This window comes from Helicoverpa zea, chromosome 2 (assembly GCF_022581195.2).
Source record: "Helicoverpa zea isolate HzStark_Cry1AcR chromosome 2, ilHelZeax1.1, whole genome shotgun sequence".
Taxonomy (NCBI): domain Eukaryota; kingdom Metazoa; phylum Arthropoda; class Insecta; order Lepidoptera; family Noctuidae; genus Helicoverpa; species Helicoverpa zea.
The window spans coordinates 9907483-9927769 of record NC_061453.1 but is presented as its reverse complement, the minus strand read 5'-3'; the positions used below and the strand labels follow the sequence as shown (position 1 = coordinate 9927769).

Below are 20287 nucleotides of genomic sequence, written 5' to 3'. Positions count from 1 at the left end.
TACTTAATCGATATAATCTACTATCTAAGTATTAAATGACTAGACTGTTTTACTTTTCTTCTAAAGAGCATACTTACTCTTCAAGAGTTGGATTCGATCACGGAGGACAAAATAACTAGGATTCGCTGAACAATTTGACCAAAGTCTACCATTTCGTTTTCAACTTTGATATTTATCCCATTAAACGTAGGTGTTACTTATTTAATTAACTACTACCATCATGTTATTTTAGGTATTTTCCTAATATAATAAACGTTAATATCCTAAATTGTTTGTCCATCAATCTCTTTTAGACCTTGGATATTTAAAGTTGGGTGTGTGCAAGCCAAAATTTTACTATATTAAGGGAAATTGGCTGTCAATAAAATTGATGATACCGCTTTCTCATCATGTTTATTAATCGTTTTTAGAGTGTTGTCATAAATTAAACATTAAGTTAGGAAATAAATAGATATTCTTATTGTAGGGCCGCCATTGGGTCTGGATTGTTTTGTGCCATGGATCGGGCTGATGACTCATTATTATTTTCGTTATCCAGGTCATTATTTGCCTCGGCTTCTGTCGACACATTCGATTCATTCTCCGTGATAACATTGACTGTATCTCCATTTCCACCATTGCAATCATCGTTATTATTTCTTCCTGATGTAGTTATTATAGGGTTGTTCGTCGGTATGGGTATGGGGTACGGTATGGGTATATTTTGCCCCCCGCAGTTGCAGCAACCGCAGCAACCACCGTTGTTATTCCTGGTTGCTAGGAGTAGGACAGTGAGAAGGAGGCCGAAGTCGTCATCATTGTGGCTGTCGGAGATTGTGAGAGGACTACCGCCATAATATGGGTAGATTCCTTGAGCCGATACTTCAGTCTCCTGTAACAAAAACAATTATATAAGATGGCTGTAGACCGAATTGTCGATACATGTGTCCTAGTCGTTCGATAGATCATTGAACTTATAGGAATGTAGCTGTAGGAAAGTCGAAAAGTTAAAGAGGTTCCGGAACTCTTTGTGTTCGCTTGCCAACTTAGATTTTCCTTGTGCGGCTATTTGTTTGAAAACTGCGGTACGTTTCCTGTTGTTTGAAATTAAATTTTATGCACATGTAAATAAGGTTTTAATTTAGTTTAGCTTTTACCTAACGAGCTAATTTCAGTTGGTACGTAGGTAACAACTTAGAATAAAAAAAAATAATAATAATAAGTAGGTATGTCGTCTAAACTTACCGTATAACTAAATAAAACTATCGAAAATATGGCACTAAAATAAATGATTAATTTCATATTTAATTAATAAATAGCTATATTAACTGACTCATTTGTGTCTGGCTGCCGATAAGACATCAAGTGAACTTTCTTAATGGGAGATATTTTATACTCATAGTTGTTACATCAATGAGTTCCCCTTATCTTATCGATTTAGAAACGTTAACGTAAATTATCTCACGTGCTCACTCGATAGGGGAATTTATCTTTGTTTGTTTATTCTATTAGATTAGTATCTATGAGGTTCGAATCTTACATAGCTGCTTAGTTAAAAATTAATTGTGTTTCTTAAAACCAAAAAGTTAAACAGAGATTTGATACGACTTTAAGACAAATGTGTTGCTTTTCGAATGTCTGGTCTAAGAAGGTACTATTCTATAACTACGCTCGAACATTTTAGTTCATACATAATAATATCACAGATAATATTATAAAATCTATCATGCTTACTTTATGCAAATAAGGAAGTTTGCAAAATGTTGAATGAACCCTTGTAATGGCAGGCGGTAATCGATCGGTTTCGCTATTAATAACCGAATGTTTGATTGAAAATTGTAACACTTATATCGTACAAATGTTCCTGGAAATGGACTCGAATAGAACTTTATTTAATTAACTAAGTTTGATTGGAAAATGTGCCATGTAGGTAGTGCCAATATACTTGGAATAGGTTTTGATAATTTCTACCTATTGTTAATATTATTTCTGCCTATTATTTGCTTGTTCAGCGTAATTTTCACATTAGTTACTTAATTGAATCTCTCAAAGCGTACAATTTAGTCTTATGAAATTATCTGAATTAATAAATATTGTAACTGTTTGTGATCATCATAAAACATAATAAAAAACCCTCTGAATCAGGCATCTATGAAGGATTCCTTGATAATAACAAACTGACATAACCAGACAAGCTATCTTTTTCTTTCATATCTTTGGGTAAGAAAAAGGACGGTTTTATCCTAATAGATTGCGGTACCCATTTCTCACGGAGCGATTTACTATGGAACACAGCGTCCCTTGGGCCAGATTCAAACGTGTGAGACAAAAATGTACGAACGTTATTGTTGTACGTTTTTATTCCTTTGTGAGCACTAAACGTGGCTGACATTCATAGAACGACAGTTGTGTGAACAATGTTCTTTAATTACAGCGTAATAACATTTTGATTGTAGAGTTTAGTTCCAAATCGATCATATTATAGTCTATGGGTATCCTCCGCCTCTAAACCTTATTCTAGAGACTGATATAGCTCGCGAATTGAAAAACGAGACATCTAACTATGTGGATCGTCTCACATCTACATTTAACCGTAAACATTATTGGGTCAAAAGTTGCATGCCAGCTATATAGCGCCCAAAAAGGCTCACCTCTTTAAAATTACGATGACAACCGTGATGATCTTAGTATCATAATTGCATAGCCAGTATAAGGCAGCATTAAATCATTGATGCACCATGAAATATTCGAACTTTATTTGTTACTTTTAACAACATGTAAATACGTATAAAAGCAAAGAAGTTGTCGCGTGAGGGCAACGTTTTCGCGTGCAAATTGTTTTTATCTGGCAACAATTACTGGCAAACGGTATTCCTCGACTCGTCCATTCAGTTTAATTACAGTTAACGTAAACACACAAAGTTATACGTGCAAGCTTTAATGCTGTGAAATATTGGGAATATAAAACAGGTATGTGGAGTTGATGATCAATAATTAAGGATATGTCGATATGCTGATGAGTACAAGAAGTTTTATATATTTTTTTAAGTGTCGCCAAAGGTTTTTCGGACCTAAAAATTTGGCTATATTTAAGGAGCATCTATGTATAGTTCATCATCTGTTTCTGAGGCTGACGTATGAATGGTATGCTAATTGAGAAGTTAGGTATATCATTACGGGGGTATATGTCGCACGTTATAGCAAAAAAAACTTTACCAGCAACCATCCTCTTGTCTGCTACTTTCTTTTAGATCTTTCGTCTTGCAATATTTTAACTTTGTCACAGACAGCGTTCTCCAACAAAGTATGTCCCTTTTCTTACATACACATGATGTAAGAAATACATTACAGCATATGAGTGTTCAGCTACTTGGAGTTTTATAGTCTCATCTATCACGCTCATATTCTGTTAGGCGTAGAGTAATAAATGTACGATATAGGCTGAGCAGACGTGGAGAGTAGCGAATTTTCAAACTAATACTCATTGGTTGGAGTTAGTTATTATTTTAAAAAAGATCAGAGATTTATATTAAGAGAATTCATATCTGAACTGTAACGGTGAAGAAGTTAAAAAGACGTTCCTATCGGAATTTTTCTTCAGCAATTGTCGAACGTCTGTTTATCTTTTTTGTAATAGCATCCAAAAAGTCGTTTTGGAAATCAACGGTGGAGTTCCATTTTCAACAAAGACAAGATGATGATGATTAATCTACTTGCTCTACTTATTAATTTTTCTTTCGATTACACATTGAACATAAACAACAATATTTTTCTTTACATATACATACAGTGTTGCTCCTTCAGAATTATAAATCGCCTTGACATCTTGTAGGTGTACAAATGAATTAAAAGCATTTGTCCTATGTTCCTTCTACGACGAATGCGACGTCGCTGGCTTTATGCAAAGCTCTCAGCAGTATGTGAACACAAAATGGCTGACACCATTTAGAAGTTACTCCGTTTTTGTGAATACATTTTTAAGCCACGGACTTTTGCGCAGAAGAAAAATATTTTTCATGACGATTCAAAATATCTTGGTCCCAAGATATGGAAATGTGAGTTACATATTAATAATCGTGTGCAAGTAATATTTGATTCATTGTTGCCGAGATAATGTAGGAAGTAGTAACATAAGAAAAATAATGATAAAATGTTGCCTTTTCCCTTAAGACGGTCCTCAAGTAAGAACGCTCCACGTGGAACCAAGTGGGCTGGAACTACTTAAAACAGACATAACTACTAACACGTGTGTTGTTGTGAAAGGAAGGAAAATAAAAGATTTTATCATCATCGAACAAGGATTTTATTAAATAGAATAACATTTACTTAAGGCTATTTTCGTATAATGTAAAGGTTTCCACGAAAACACATTTGTTTTAGCTAATATTAAAATAACAATATACAACAAACAATTAAGTGGGTAAAAATAGAATGTCTCTTTTCTTCTACAAACTGATTGTATTATAAAACAATGGTCATTATTTAACATCTACAGGTTCCAGCACTGTAGCAATAATTCCCAGCTATTTCCTCATTCTGCCCCTTTGGCACCTTCAGCGTCACCCCCGCTTGCAGGCTTACTTTTACTTCTACCGCGTCCTGAACGACCCGTAGTAACAACAGGATTATTTACAGGAATCACTATTGGGAATGGAATAGGGGTACTCGTACATTGAGAGTTGCCACAACCCCCACCACAGTTGCCGTAACCCCCACCACAGTTCCCACAGCCGTCAAAAAGAGTCAACAGAAGTATTGGAAGGATATTCTTCCAGTTAGAATTAGATTTTTCCAACACTATGATCGGTTGGAGAGGCATTGCAAATGAAGGATCGTAAGATGGATAGCCACAGGGAGCAGGCTGAGGTTGAGGCTGATTTTGGCATGGATTTATAATTGCTATCACTGGCTCCGAGATACAAGGCGGTGGCATATTCACTTGTAATGTAATCGGATACGGCTGACAATATCCTACATCGTATGACGGAAGAATTGTAGCTGAAGTGTCTATAGGCACTATAGGAGTTATACACGGCTCTATTGTCTGCGGACAAATTTCTTGTACATAATTTTGCACCGGCAAGATTTCGGGTAGGGGCGGAGTAACTGATATAACCGGCGACACCTGAGGCGTCGGGGCCGTTTGCACAGTAATTGGTGTCTGATAGATATCTACTACATTTGCACTTGGGAAATCGAAGGAATTTGTATCGACATCTACTTGCACAGTTTGTGTTATAGGGGAACTGTTTTCTATTATAGTCAGGGAGTCTAACTCTGGAGCATAAATTGTATCGGATATTTGTTCAACTATCGGCAATGGATTCGTAGAAATCGTATTTTCGATTAGTGGGATGCTCGTGTAAGGAGAATATGATGCGTAAGCATTTGGAGCTGCACACCCTGATGATGGAAGGGTGCTGACCGTACAGTCGGGCTGATAAGACCCGTAGGGGATTGCGTTCCAACTTAATCCAGGATTTGGAAATATTGTTTGGGTAACTGGCAAAGTTTCTGGACAAACTCTATTAGTACCACCTGCTACAAAAGGATTCGCAAGTTGCGGAGTTGCCAACACCAAAGGAGTTGCTGACATCTGTGCTGAAATTGGTGCTTGGTAAATGTTAGCCACATCAGCAGACGGGAAGTCGAAGGAATTTGTATCGACATCTACTTGCACACTTTGTGTTATTGGAGAACTATTTTCAATAACAGTCAACGAGTCCAAGCCTGGAGAAAAATATAAATCTGTTATTTGTTTAGCTATCGGAAACGGATTTGTAGCGATCGTATTTTCGACCAGTGGAGTATAAGCAGAATGTGTGGTGTACACGTTCGGAGTTGCACAACAAGATGTCGGAAGTGTGGTGACCGTAGCGTCTGACTGACAAGACCCATAAGGAAATGCATTCAACAATCTAGGATTTGGAAACATTCTTTGGCTAACTGGCAAAGATTCTGCAAAAATTCTATTAGCACCACCAGCTAAGAGAGGATTCGTAGGTTGCGGAGACGCCAACACCAATGGAGTCGCTGGTATCTGTGCAGATACGGGTGGTTGGTAGATGTTGGCCACATCTGCATTTGGGAAGTCGAACGAATTGGTATCGATATCCACTTGAACCGTTTGTGTGATGGGAGAGTTATTTTCTATTATCGTCAAAGAATCTACATCTGGAGAATAAAATCCGTCGGTTTTTTCAACAATCGGTAACGAAACCGATTTGTCAGGGTGTGGTATGTATGTCGAATATGTTGGTAACACATTTGGATTGGGATAGAACGTCGGAACGGTATTAGGTGTAATGCTTTGCGGATAAGACCCGTAAGGCGATGCGTTGTTCAAACCTAATCGAGGATTCGGATATATCTTTGGCGTGCCCGGAAAATTATCTGGTAATACTCTATTAGCAGATGCAGCAGATAAGAAAGGATTTGTGAGTGGAGGAGTCTGCAAACTTGAAGCTGGGTAATACTCCGATAGGCCAGGCCCAACATCAACACTTGTCACAGACACAAGAGCATTCTGTAAAAGTAAAAAAGTTGTGTTATCAATCAGAGTCTTTATCCTCAAAGTTACAGAGATAAATAATGTTAATGAACTTACGTTGAGTGATAATAAAGTGACGACGAAGCACAGTGTCCGTCTCCGCGGAGACATTTTGAATAATTATTTTTACAAAGAATTAGTTTACTTAATATACCGTGTTTTCATCGTGATATTACACACGATATAGCCTGGCTATCTGTTACATAAAATTATTGCAGTCATTGTGTTTTTCGTATTAAATGCTAGTTTATTTTGTAACTTTAGGAATTGCTGCAAAACTAGACGACATTCCTTTGATTAACACTTATTGGAAAAGATAACCTTTCATACTTATGTATTTTCTATAGAACCGCTAAAATTGTAGTTTCTTCAAGCTATATTTCAATTGAATTATTTAACTCTACCTGATCTATTATTATCTCAAAGCGACAGAATAATAATTGGAATTTTATTATTTAATTCCCAATAATGTGGCCGCGAATGTCGTTCATTTAATCAAATCAATTAATTTCTTAACTCTCGTCTGTAAACTTCTCGCGACCAATTTTAAATTGCCACTGCCGCATGTCGCAATGTCTAGTCTGTAATATTTTTGTCTCATAACTATTACAACACTTTCTTTTATTTCAAAATGCTTATCAAGATTTTCTTGTTGCAGGTGAGGCGATAAACATTGCGACTTGACACGTTCCTGCTGGCTGGTATGACCATCATTCATAACTGTCTTGTTACCATAATGGCCATAAAAAATCTATTTCAAAACGTAGGTGTTGAAGTAATCAATTCAACAATATAAAACCGTAAATCGTTTGGAAATCACTGATTGACTGTTTTAGGAAGAACACAAATGTATGATAGAAGATTTATTGAGTAGCAACGCCCAAATTCCGAAAACAGCAATCTTCGGTAGACATGACAATGAGGTTTCTCCAAAAACAGTGGTTTATTACCAAAAAACATTCTCTGTGGGTGGTTAAAGAAATCTCTAAAGGGACATTTCGCATTATCGTAAATATCGATTCAATTTCCCCTTAAAATTGGTCATTTTGTCCAATTTACGTTCGTCCGTAAAATGTACTGAGTGACGAATGTTCCATTTTTACATACAATGAGTTTTTTTATATAAATAAATCTTTTGCGGTCGACCTACGTCATTGTTTATAGTTGAATTTGTGCCGAAGAAATCGGAATCAAGACGGGAGATTTATTCATCATCTGGCTAGTGTTTCACCTCAGACTAAGCACTATCAAGCTTATGTAACAAATTATTTTTCATTATCGTTTGTAGTAATAGAATCAATCTGTTCTAGGAAAAATCCAGTTTCAACATTATGTCATAGTTCCGTTATAGTATCTCCCATGCCTTATTTTCATACGGAGAAGCAATTCCTTCGCAATTTTAGCTTCAGGCTTCCTTAGCTTTCCGTTCCACCCCGCTCCCGACTTTGAGTAAGCGTATTCCATAGCACTCGCATTTTGCAGTTAAGATTGGTGACCGGCGCATTAATTTCTTTGCCATAACTTCAAATATTGCACATGACATTATGCATGTCATAATAAGTCATATAAGTATTTAATGAAACCGCAAAATAGTGTGATGTAATATAACTTTTAAATACAGAAATTATTTCTCGATGGTCAAATTGTTTACGAAATTCAAATCGAAATTCTTTCAAAACCTCTTTTTAAGAATGCGTTTGGAATGAGAACGTTTTCAACAGTTTCTTTGATGATCATTGGGGTGTATTTTGTACGTCATCGTCTATTAGTTTTCGGAAATGTATATCCGGCAGTAGTAGTTTTTATAGTCCCCAGTGTAGCTCGGAGGCGGGCTCATTTGAAATATGGGCTGTGTCGAGCACACTCGTGACTGCTGTTTTTGATAGCTTTGTTACACGTTAGAGCTGAAAGCACTTGAAGGCTTTATTTCTTGTTCCCTTCAACACTTTTCTTGTCTTTAGTTTGTGTTTTCTCTAAACTGTTGTACGCGGATGTGTTAATTTTGACTACAATTTTTTTCTCGTCGTTCCAACCTATCGATGTCCGTTGACGATGGTAAAAATTAGCGTTATAAAGCGAGTTAAAAATAGGTCGCACTTATCGACTTATCAGAAAACAATCAAAACAAAAACCGCTTTACCAAAGTATTTTATTGAAACTTCAGCCAAGTCATCAGCTCAGCAACACTCAAAGTTAACACGACAACAGTCCGTAAATAACCATTCGCCAAGGAAGTCGACGTAAGGAAGTTTGTTATTCGAGAGATACGAACGACTGTTAACGACATCCGTCGGTTATCGGTCGCGGCGTGATTGATGTCACTTTTTGTTCTATACCTAGTTGTTAGAGTAGAAATTATGAACAGTAATGAGGTGACGGTAAATTATTATGTTAGAAATCTGTAATCACTTGCTAAATGTAGCTTGCAGTATCATCAAGTGCTTTATTACTCCTATATTGGTCGGATCGGAAGTGATTTTGTCTCCGTCCAAAGTGGCAAAGCCAAAATTGCTGTTGCAAACCATAGTGAAATGTATCCACAAAGTTTTGCAACTAGCTTATAAATACCGAAGTTTAATCCCTATCCGAAACTTTAACCTTTGGCTTGCTGCTTTTGTCAATGATATTTTTGTAAATTAAACTAACAATACGTAGACTGTTTACAGTTTGAAAAAATGATAACAATAAAGTTACTGGATGAGGTCTTACCTAGAAGTTATTGTTGATCAGGTAACTGGGTAGAGGAGGTCAGATAGGCAGTCCCTGCATCCGGTTAAACTATCACTGCACTAAACCGACACCAAATTAGTTGGGAGAAGGCTAGGCAGATGATGAATAAAATTACTGGATGAAATGAAAATTAAATCTTACTAAATCTTCTTTTGAAAATAAACTGTAGTGTGTCAAAATTAGTTCTAGAATTCCTAATTTATTTGAAGAAGGCTTTAATGCCGAACAATGTGGAGTATCTCGAACAATAGACTGCGGGCTCCCCGGAATCTTGTAAAGCTTTTAATAAGAGAGTGCCGCCGCGCCATCTTTGCGGCGAGATCAGAGGGCATCACATATACGGTATAAGTGAATAATGCGGGAAAAGTGCAGCTAAACAAGTTTAATTTGCTACTACCTTGTACTTGGAAATCTCTATTACTTGACCTGTGGTACACGGTATTATAGTGGGATCTTCAAGCTCAGATCTTATCTTCGTGGGGTTGAATATCTTGTGAGTAAACATACTAGTGCTTTAAGATTCATGCTGGGATATCGTTCTAGAATATTCTTCATCTTATTGCGCATTGAAATATGCTCAGTACCAAATCGTATGCCGACACTAACAGAAGAGCTATGGTCGGATGTACAGATAACTAGCTTATACATAGTTTTTTTATACGTTTAGTTATAAGTTTGTGCCTATAACAGCATGGCAGCTTGCCAGTCTGCTACTAGGTGTCAATCGCCACTATAATTTTGATACTGAACCGCTTTCGATACGTTGCTCTGTAAGCCACAAGGGAGATATTTTAGCAGCTAGCTATAATAATGTTATAGGCATCAATACATCGGATCCTAGCTTCTAAGCATAAATCACTCTTTCTGTCTTTAAATTAAACAGCTGTGTACGAATATAAATATTATATTTGAACCTTCCTCATTAATCAATCACTATATCTTTTGGAGAAAACCGCATGAAAGTATGTGCAGTCGTTTTTGAGTTTATCGCTGACGTTTGAAGACTCCGATTTATAATATAGCAATGTAGTGATACTTATTCGCAGTTCTTAATGATCATTTAATACGGTCGACAACGAACATCTGGGCGTTAAAAAATCAAGTGTCGCAATCTGATGTGTCCCAATGACGTCACAATTTACGGCCTTTGTAAAAGCCGCAATATTCATATACGTCACTTTTCGCCACGGGTGTCCGGTAATTAGCGCGCGCAGATTGAAGGGCTGTCTTTTTATAGTTTTGAGGTTACCACGAGAGGTAATTGACATTAAAACGCGGTTACTATTAATAATGAGCGTAAACAGTGTTATTTTTAACGTGGTATTTATTTTGAAGAGGCCCTTCATTTCATGAAAGTTTCTTTAACCTAACCTAGTTCTGCGCATGTTTCTATCTATGTATTTTGTTTAACACTTAGAGGAATAATTTTAATAAAATGTACTGATTTCCCACAATATAGCAGAAGAATAAATTATGGGAATTATATCTATGCATTTAATAAGTTAAAGATACGTCGGGCCGAGTTTCTTTAGAAAATTGAGTTCCCAAATCAATTGTCTTACATAATCTTAGTGACATCACCAACGTTTCTAATAGATAATGAGTTTATTGTCAATTTAACAGAATAACAGTTTCATCACTGTTTACAATAATTGTTTTACTTTCATTGCAATTATATGCTTTCTAAGTGTAGTTGATTTTGCTGTCGGCGTCGGAGCTACTTTTACGTTGAATACACTGATTGATAAATGTTGTGTAGACTGGTAGAAACGAGTTATTCCCAATTTGTCATTAGTACCGATTGGTCACCAACTATTTTTTCCATACTCCAAATCCCGATTGGTCATTCGAGCAAAATAAATAATTTAATATTTAAATTTTGAGTTCCGATTCGTCCCCCGCATAAAATTTCACGTATCAGAGTACCGTCAGAAATAAAAGTGTTAGAAGAAATTTTAAATGAAAAACTTCGATGTAGGTAAAGGTTTTAATAGCTCTCATATAAATATAATAAAATTTACATTAAAACACAGGTGAAGACAACATGGGCATTTTATAAACCCGAAAATGTGACTCGATACTTTTTGTACCGGTAACAAAAGTACCAGGGGCCCATAACTAGCAAAGAGATTGTATACATAAATATAAAATTTAATTAACAAAAATAATTTGAATGTAGTCTGCAGTTGTGTTTAGGGCATGCAATACCGGTTTACCGGTTTCGGTTTTACCGGTAAAACCGCCCATTTTCGCGATTTTTAAATTACCGGTAAAAATAATATGTTACCGGTAATTTACCGGTTTTTACGTTTTTGTGATATAGCAATTGTTCATTTAACGTCAAATCTTTATTATATAGCCTGAAAATAATGTAATATTGCATACATTACATATTGTAAGAGTGTTAAAGTTGCTGTTTTTTAGGAAAGTAAACTTGTGTCTCCTTAACTAGCTCTAGGTTAGATACAAATCTTCATTCTCATCTTAATTTATAATATCTAAACAAATTTTATTCATTCGGTTATTCCGATTTCCCTCATAGCTGTCAGCTCATATTAGGTAAAAATGTACCTTGTGCTTATTTTACCTACTCTATGATCTTGCTGAGCAAGGACTTTTACTTCACCACCATGCGGAAAGCTCTAAGGACATGGTGGAGCACACAGTCTAGGTGTGCACTGCCTGAGAAGGGTACCGCCATATCGTCGTCGAGGCAATAAGCAGCGGCGACCTCTCGCGTCCAGTCGTGGTTCAGGCCATGGTCCTGAGTGAATTGGAAGCCGTCGCCTCCTGCGAAGCAGTCATGCTCAAGAAGGAGACGGCGGAGTGACTGCGAGATCGCACCTCTCATCCCAACCGCTGTAGTGTACCAGACACCACGGGCGCTGAGTGTCGAGAGACGACACCCGGCCACCGTAGGCGTCGGTCTGTGGGCGGTGAGTTCGGGTGGCTCATCGTTCCTCCGTCTGCATAGATAACAGACCCGTGTTGGCTTCGCGCGTTGTAAAGACGGGTCTACGCTAGACGAACCGAGCACGAGCGAAGTACAAGCGGAGCCGTTCTCGGCTTCATCGTTCGCGGCGTCAAGTGTGGACGCACAACGAACCTACAACGATCACTGTTAGCAAATCCCTTTGACAACAGGCGGAACGCAGCCGAGCACGAAGTGCTCGCAGCGCACTCGTTAGAGGCTTGTAAGTTGGTCCACACTAGACGAATTGTGTTCGGCTCGTGCTCGGCTCTCCTAGCGTAGACGCAGCTTTACACATTGTTCGAAAGAGTTACCGCGACCCTGGTCCATAAAATGCCTACGATTTACTTTCATGAAAAAAAATTTTTTTTTCACAGTAATTCGTAGCGTTTATCCCGTCTTGTGACGGGGTCCGCTTTCCGTATCTTCTTCTTCCATTTCACTCAGATGTTCTTTCCAGGACATCTTCCTCTTCGAGTTCGCAGATTTTCATGTCATTCATTACGACACTCAACCACCACAGTTTCGGCCAGCCTCTGCGCCTTTGACCGGGTATATCCAGATTGAGTACATAACATTGGCGATGTATTCAGGTTGTCTCCTTTTTACATGTCTGTTCGTGCCATCGCAGCCGTTTCTCTTGCATATTGTCGGCGACATCGCGTACGGATGGTACTGACATGTTTTTATGTTACGGCCCACGTCACAAAAAATGTTTACCACCTTATACCCTGTATTTTTATTTAATTTTTTTGCTTTTAGACTACCCAATCTTATTGTTATAATATCACATTTTAAAAATTACAAAAATTACCGTTTTACCGGTTTACCGGTAAAAATATTTTTATTACCGAATTTTTACCGGTAATTTTTATTTTACCGGAATTGCATGCCCTAGTTGTGTTGTACATACTGCAGTTTTTCTTTTACATTGGTCCTTGTTCGGTTAAACAGAACGTTTCAGTTCAATTATCTTCTTAAACTTCTTGTTCTTACTATCCATACACTTCTTCCTCCGAGCCTTTTTCCCAAACTGTGTTGAGGTCGGCTTCCAGTCTAACCGGATGTAGCTGAGTACCAGTGCTTTACTATCCATACACAATTGAGAAAATATATTTATTTTATTTATGTATATGTGCTTAAGTTTTGGTCACAAGTCACATACACTTCCAGGGCACTCAATAACCAACTAATAATGCATTTACACCACATGTTTTTTTGCTAATACCGATAATAGTAAATAGTTACTTACACAAAACAATAGAAACCGGACCATACTTTGCCCCTTTTATATATTGTCTCTTTCTAGAAAATAAAATTCTTCTGTTTTATTACCTGATTTTATATATAAAATAAGTTATACCGGGATTTTCAAAAAATTGGTTCACATACATAAAATACAATTCATCGACATGGTGTAAATTGGTATGTTTATCTACAATTAGGAAAAAAACGTAAAATCCTGACACTCTTGACTGCTATACTCCTGTAAGTTATGCGGTCCTAGTACACGGTGGGCAGTTCCATGGACACTCGTTGATTGGTATATTACTCATCTGATTTATGCGATCCTGGTATTTTGGTTTTGGCCGTGCGGTGTGTGACGCCGTTGAAATCGCGATTTTATTAATAGCGTCTTGTCATATTCGGAAAAAAACATAACCAACATAAATAAAAAAAAACATATTACAATATTGTAAAGCTTTTCTTGTTGACAGTACTTTTTACAAAATAAAGTACGGATGACCAATTGGGACTAAGCAAAATAAAATATTTTATGGTATGACAAATCGGGACACGTTTTTTATGGATGCCAAATCACTAAAATGACGAATCGGGCATAACTCGTAGAAACGACTACAGTATAGCCTAGGTTGTGTACTGAAAGCAAAGCTGCAGAAAGATAAATCTACACTGGCTGCTGACATCGGTTAACCTTCTTCAAGAACTCATTTTATATTCGTCTACTCTTGTAAGAATGACTTCTGAAAATGCAACTATTATTTATTTATGTAGAATATAAGATATTAACTGACGGCTCCTTTGGCTTAATGATGATAGATGGGTGCAATTTTGCTAGAATTTTCATTTATGAGATAATTTTGACTCTTATGTTGTTGCTGGTGCTCTAACGTTCTTTTTTTTAGCAGAAATATACGTACGTCATTCTAAGCACTTTATAGTGCTTATGATACAGTAATGCACAGTAAAACCAAAACCTTTTTCTATTCACTTTAACTGTAATTAACAAAAACTTACAAGACCATTTTATTTTGAATCCAGAGTTCTAAAGCTCATATCTGCTGCTGTGAAACAGCCCCACAGATAATATGAATTTATATTCCAGTCTGCCAATGTTAGCTCCGACATGTTTAGATTTACAACCTAATGCGTGGACTTCGAAGCACATTGATTGATGGAAAGCTATTGTACGACGCATCTTGTCTATGGAAACAGCAATGGATGGTGCACAGCCATAGACAGTGACTGTAAGACTAGAAGATACTGGCAGGTTACAAAATACAACCTTTTTGCATAATCAAGTTTCTAATTTTAAGAAATCAATGCTTTTTGTTCAGTGAGTCAATACTTTTAATTGCGGCTTCGTTTGTTGTTTGTTGTATAAATGTAACGTTGTAGACATTTAAAAGCTTGTTGGTTGTTCTGCTCATTACATACTTCGTAGCTTAAAGCATCTGGTAGCAACCCTCGTAACCAACGTATAAAAAGCATAATGTCAGAAAAGTAATTTTATGCTAAGGACCGCCCCTGAAGTAGCAGTAGTGTATATTACATGTCATGTGGACCCTTTTAGATAAAACGCTAAATAGTTCATACAATGCATCATCCTCAAGATAAAGTCACACTTCAGCGCTTAATTATGAAAACAACACGGAAGTATGATTAGCATGTAATGCGTAATCTGTGTCTAGTTGCCCAACCACTGATAAGACGCGATAGGCCGTTGGCCTGCGCGGGAGTGGAAGCGCATGGAGCGTACCTGCGCGCGCGCTCGAACGCGCCTTATCTCCGGTTGGGAAACGTTCATGAACAAGGTTTATTGTGAAATGTACAATAAAACACGTGATATTGTGTTGTGTTCAAAAATATGGTTTGTCTATTGCTTTTATTAGAATATTTTTTAGTTTTTTTTTCAGTATCCTATCGTTCAGGTGTATGAAAACTTTTCTACGTGTCTTTGATTCTAAATGAACGAGCTGAATGCTCTGTTTCAATCTATCCATGCAAACGGTTTTTGATAGGTTTTCTGATAAAAAAACATGTTCAATTTCACCTCGATCTGACCTTGTTTCCCCGACTGTGAAATTTCATCAAAACAGGTCGTAAATTGATAAATTTTCCGCCATGTAATCTGATGAGGGGCCGCTAGAGCGAAATGGCAATATTATGAGGGCGGAAAATGTGTTAACTTGGAACATTTTAATGTGATCACTAAACATGCGTAATTGCAATCTCACATCTGCTTACAAAAACAATATAGTTAATCGGATAAAGAAAAACACTTGACTAAACTGTAACGCTACTACTACGACTTTTCTAGGGATAACAGTAGACTCCAAAATTCAATGGGGTGAGCATATAACTGGCATCACGGGTAAATTAAGCTCTGCTGCGTACGCTGTCAGGAAAGTAAGAGCTCTCACCGATGTAGCCACGGCGCGTTTAGTGTACTTTAGCTATTTTCACTGCATCATGTCCTACGGAATTCTTATGTGGGGCAATGCTGCCGATATCGAGAATGTTTTCGTACTACAGAAGCGCGCTGTCCGTGCTATATACAAACTTGGTGCTAGAGTCTCCCTTAGGGAAAGGTTTAAGGATATTGGTATTCTGACTGTGGCGTCTCAATACATTTATGCCAATATAATATACGTAAGGCAAAACCTAGATTCATATAGTAAAAACAGCGACGTACATCATTTTAATACTAGAAATAAACACAAGTTAACCGCACCTAATTATCGTTTACATAAGGTACACGGTTCATTTGTGGGGCTTTGTGTACGCATTTATAACAGAATTCCGGTTCATCTGTTGGAATTAACGGACAGTTCTTTTAAAAATAAAATTAAAGAAATTCTTGTTAAAAAGGCATATTATAATGTTAATGATTATTTCACAGATAAACGCAGATGGCAGCTCTGAAGTGGAACAAAAGTGCTTTATTTTATTTTGTATTATTCGGTGTTTTAAATTAATAATAAATAAAATTGAATTGTATAACTGTAAAATAAATTAATAATAATTAAATTGTAATAGACAGCTGTGTTGCTGGGAAGTTTGTTCTTCACCGCTTCTTCTTTCCAGCCATAACACTAGGAAGTGGTGAAAGGGGGGCGTTTTGGGGGTGCTGTCATTCTTGTAAAATTTTGACGTTAAAAAGTGCTAATCGTATTAGCCTATTTTAATAAATGATTTTGACTTTGACTTTGAACCAAAAAAAGATTATCGATTAAATAAATAAAAAATACACTATCACACAATTACACTGACGTCTGCCATTTTGAATATCGAAATTCAAAACAACATTACAATATTATCGATATCAGAGAATCGATTAAGGATAGTTATCTCTATACTACGTAGCACGTTGTAGATAAATCTATCTTTAAAAAAACATGTAATATAAAAATACTACTATGTATCAAGAATATTTGATACTTGACGAGTAAATTGGGCGGTCTTATATTCCCCTTGGAGCACTTCAAAAGCGATAAGGTCAACAGGTTTCAAACTAGATATCTATTTACATAGTTTAGGATACCTAAAGTTTATCTGTTTAGTCTGTCTCACTTTTTATGACGATTTTACAGTTAAATTGTAGGTTGGGTTAGAGAATGAAGGTGAGATCGAGGGGTTGTATTTATGACACATGAAAAACTTCAAAGTCACATTTTCCCACACATTACTTATTTTTGCTACGTCAATTTTAAAGTATACTAACATAAATCAATATTATTAATATATGAATAATTGTATACCTTAATGAATGATACCTTTCTGGCTACATAACTGCTGGCTTTATCAGCATCGGAGGTGCACACATAATTATTTAAGTCTAGCATCAGCCATCGACGTACGTTGGTTTACCTAACTGCATTGGATCGGCTTCAAGCTAACCTGATGAGGCATCAATATTTTACTCAGTGCGATTGCAGCGTAGCCTCCACAACCCATACCACTAGGAAATACTGACTTCCTACTGATATGCACTATAGTGGTAAGGACAGTCCTAACACATAATAAGGTAACGAACACTAAATGAAGTTTGTTAACGTACAAACGTTTATTAACTACGATGTGTTCAGAGTTCAGGGTGTCACGATGAAACAGCTCTAATACCGACGTCCTTTTAGTTTCCTTGGAAGACAATAAATTGTTAGGTGAGGTCCCCTAACATCCCTTATTGTCTTATAGCAGACATACTCCGTTCGGCAAAAAACCGGTAGCGCGAGTGTTATTGTTTATTAGGTATCTGAGCTAGGTTAGCTTTGCCGATCAAACCGAACAGAAAATCCTTTGGAGTAAAATCTGGTCCGTAAAAGAAAACGTATCGTTTTTGTTCCCATTAACTGTGCATTAGCCAGTATTTAGCAACAACAGTGTCACCTGTGGATTCCTTCGCAGTAAGGCGTACGTGGCTTCGCCGTGTCACGTGACAAACGTGCCTAATACCCTGGGACAAAGCGACGGCATTTGTATGCATCAGCTGACAGTAGCCTGGCCCAGGTGTGTGGTCGGGAGGTGGTCGTGCTTGAGAAATTGTAAAAGCTAAATTGAGGTGTTGTCAATGGCTCTAATATGATAGCTCTACCGTATTAAGAAAGAGTGCGTTCGTGGATCAAATTTTGAGAAAGAAAGTCACGTTCCTAACTTTTACAGAACAAAAGAGATGAAAACAGTGGCAAGATATTTACAATTTGTAACGAAATGGTATTGTTGCCATTATCAAAAATATATGTATATTATAAAGCTGAAGAGTTTGTTTGTTTGTTTGAACGCGCTAGTCTCAGGAACTACTGGTCCGATTTGAACAATTCTTCCCGTGTTAGATAGCCCATTTATCGAGGAAGGCTATAGGCTCCTTTTTATCCGGGTGCGTGCAGAGGTTCCCACGGGATGCGGGTGAAACCGCTGGCAGAAGCTAGTATATGTATATAAGGAAAATAAGGCAACATTGGAATTTAAAAACGAGCGGAAAACAATATACCCATAGAATATCGCATAAGTAAGAACTTAAATGTTGCTTTCTTCCTTTCCCTAATAGCATAATCTCTAAGATAATTATCAAATTGGGTTCCTGTTCTCAACTTTCCAGGTATTATTATTATACCTAACGAATTCCATTATCTTGATTAGGTTTTCAACGAACTGAACTTTCTAAAATTGTAGCAGACTTTTCTTTTTCTAGAATTTTTGAATACCTATACTTATAGAATACTAGCCGTTTTCCCGCGGTTTCACCCGCATCCCGTGGGAGCTACTGCCCGCACCGGGATAAAATATAGCCTATGTTACTCGCAGATAATATGGCTTTCTAATGGTGAAACAATATTTAAAATCGGTCCAGTAGTTTTTGAGTTTATCCATTACAACCAAACAAACAAACAAACAAAGTTTTCCTCTTTATAATATTAGTATAGATACGCTAACATTCATTTTAAAATCATCGGTATTTACCTACCCCTATGAACTTTATCATATTTAATTTTCGACTTCTATTAGTTGTTGAAAATAATAATATGAGTGCTTCGTGAAGAGTTATTTTTGAAAATTAACTCCATTATCGTAAGTCCATACTTGTACTGAATTATTTTCAGACCAATTTATTTCTGCATTCAGTAATGAACAAAATGTTTATTGATTTCTGACACTTACGCGAATATTAGACATTTAAATAAAACTACTTTTACGGATTTTATCGCGTTATATTAATATGATTTAATCCCGACGTTTCGGATCCTTTACAGCATCCATGGTCACGGGCAGACTCAGCAAAATACAATCGGCGATAAAATCCGTAAAAGTAGTTTTATTTAAATGAACAAAATGTTTTTTCCTAAAAATAACTTACAACTATTATACCTTAGAACTTACTATAGTATCACGCCAGTTCTAACTTACTGAAGACAAGTTACCCTACCTACATAGTTGATACTGTATTTATCTAAAAGCCGACGCTTTTATGAACCGAAGCTAACTTTGAACAGAGTTGCGGTTGATGAAAATTGTTACATGAAGTTGCCAGTTATAAAAATGAAGAATAAAATTCGAAAGTTTCGTGTTGAACCTCACTGAAAGTAACCTTTGCGGAAGTACGAAACATTTTGTTTTTTACCGATGTTTTTGTTCTATTTTTAAGACATCGTTGTTATCTTGTCTAAAATCCTGATTATAAATCAAATTAAAAGGTAGGTTTTTAACCAATTAAAATGATGCAAGTGCTATAATTATAATAGCAGAGTAATACAAAATAAAATTAGCTAAATAAAATTAGAAATGGAAAACTGTAAGTAAATAGAAATGAGATAAACTTTTTAAAACTACAGGAACATTAAACGTGTGATCTTTTATGGATGGGCTACCTTAAGCTAGTTATGTCTGTACAAGTTTTTATCCGCAATTTTAACTCTTACCGTCTTACCACAAAAACTTTTAAACGTCAGTTTATGCCTTGTCTAAAAAAATGTCAAATTATGACGTTGACATATGGTTCATTTTGCAGCCAAAATTTTATTAGACAAGTGTAAACCAGGGTTTAAAGTTTTTGTAGTAAGGCCCCTAAAGTTTTCAGTCAAAACTTACCCGAGTGGCTTTTGCAGGGAAATGCAAAGCAATTTTCCTAGGGATTCCTAACACTTGCCATTGGAAAAGTAATCCTATTACTTGGGGGTAAGGTTGAATTTTGCGTGGGGTGATGTCGTACTGCATTGGTGCACCGCCCTTGACTGGCGTGGAGAGCTCGGGGCGTTTACTAAAGCCTTCAAATTAAATATTAAACTTTATTACGCGATGCCACTACAATGTGAATGTGT

General features: G+C 36.7%; 2 protein-coding genes across 3 annotated transcripts in view; one reads left to right on the top strand and one right to left on the bottom strand.

Moving 5' to 3' along the window:
- LOC124643486 overlaps positions 1-20287 on the top strand; it is a 151290-nt gene that overhangs the window by 60690 nt on the left and 70313 nt on the right. The gene's annotated exons all lie outside the window — the stretch shown is intronic.
- LOC124643520 lies at positions 375-15758 on the bottom strand. Of its 2 annotated transcripts, none has more exons than XM_047182539.1 (2): positions 15537-15758; positions 375-871 (listed from the first exon to the last, which is right to left on the bottom strand). In XM_047182539.1, the coding sequence occupies exons 1-2, from the start codon at positions 15561-15563 to the stop codon at positions 458-460; spliced, it is 441 nt and encodes a 146-aa protein (XP_047038495.1). In that variant the 5' UTR covers positions 15564-15758; the 3' UTR covers positions 375-457. The 2 variants fall into 2 exon arrangements, with proteins under 2 accessions (XP_047038495.1, XP_047038486.1); XM_047182530.1 differs by lacking the exon at positions 15537-15758 and adding an exon at positions 1225-1373.